Source organism: Perkinsus marinus, assembly GCF_000006405.1.
Source record: "Perkinsus marinus ATCC 50983 genomic scaffold scf_1104296950214, whole genome shotgun sequence".
NCBI lineage: Eukaryota > Perkinsozoa > Perkinsida > Perkinsidae > Perkinsus > Perkinsus marinus.
The window spans coordinates 1-1083 of NW_003209707.1; the positions used below are offsets into that span (position 1 = coordinate 1).

Below are 1083 nucleotides of genomic sequence, written 5' to 3' on the forward strand. Positions count from 1 at the left end.
ATGCTTCATTATGAAGTAGTTCCGGATCCTCACATTCACATCATGTAGGTATGCATGACTCAACAGAGACCCCCACAGTGTTTCACTTTCCAAGCGTTTGAAAGGTTACCCACAACCGCAAAGACGAGTATGAAGACTATCCACCGCAAACCTTCCATAGCAGTTGAATGAAACTTATTTTTGACAAAAAAATGACCGATTTAGGCAAAGTTTTCAAACTAACATTTCCGGTTTATTTTCTCCCGTTTTTCTCAATGTAAACCACGTAGCGCTGCTGGCGTCTGGTATACCTATCAGAATGCATATAAGCCACTCTGCTAGATGACCACAACTCACTCCTTCACTCTAACATGGCGGATAGAGACGAGATGACCCTGGTCGTCAAACTGATCCCACCAAGTCTTCTCGTATGTACGATATTGAGGGAGATTCTTGGTCCAGTCCATGGTGCGTACAGCTCCTGAATGCAAATATGAGATTTGCTATATGTTTAAGGAGATCTCGATCATTGTTGTTACCTTCGATAAGATGCCTATACTTCTCGCAACACACATCAGCAATGATAACCCACTTTTTCGCCACACGTAGCATCTCGTTAACGGTCTCCAAAGCTTGATCGTGTGAAGCGAAATATCTGAGCACTTCCTGAAGGAGCAAGTGAATGAGAGTACCAAGCCTACTGAAAAACGCTGTTGCAGATGAGAACATCCCACGACTCATCAGCGACGCCACTTAAGCTATCCGGCAACATACCTTGAGAAAAATGTAGCGGAATTATGATGACTCAACATACCAACGAAAAAGTTGTCTCTGAACTCCCGTGGAGCTAGTTCTTTCTTTACGAGCCTCACAGTCCTGGGGGCGCCATCACAGCCACCGATGGTGATGTCGGGCCTTTTCAGAAAAGAAGTAGTAAAGACAAGAGTGTCTGGTGACTACATGAAAGCGAGCGCGGCCGATAGGAAGGCCAATACACCGCATCCAGCTTCAAAAACTCGGTCTCCGGACTGGACACAGCCGTCGAGCACATCGCGGACATACCTGTGGGAGTCTGATGGGATGCCGCTACGTTGGAGAAGTTAC

At 46.2% G+C, this 1083-nt stretch overlaps 1 protein-coding gene across 1 annotated transcript; it reads right to left on the reverse strand.

The window, feature by feature from the left end:
- Positions 1–332: 332 nt before the first annotated feature.
- On the reverse strand, positions 333–751 carry Pmar_PMAR015169 (hypothetical protein; the record flags this gene model as incomplete). Its single annotated transcript, XM_002778257.1, has 3 exons — positions 333–460; positions 519–634; positions 681–751. The coding sequence occupies 3 exons, from the start codon at positions 749–751 to the stop codon at positions 333–335; spliced, it is 315 nt and encodes a 104-aa protein (XP_002778303.1).
- Positions 752–1083: the final 332 nt, after the last annotated feature.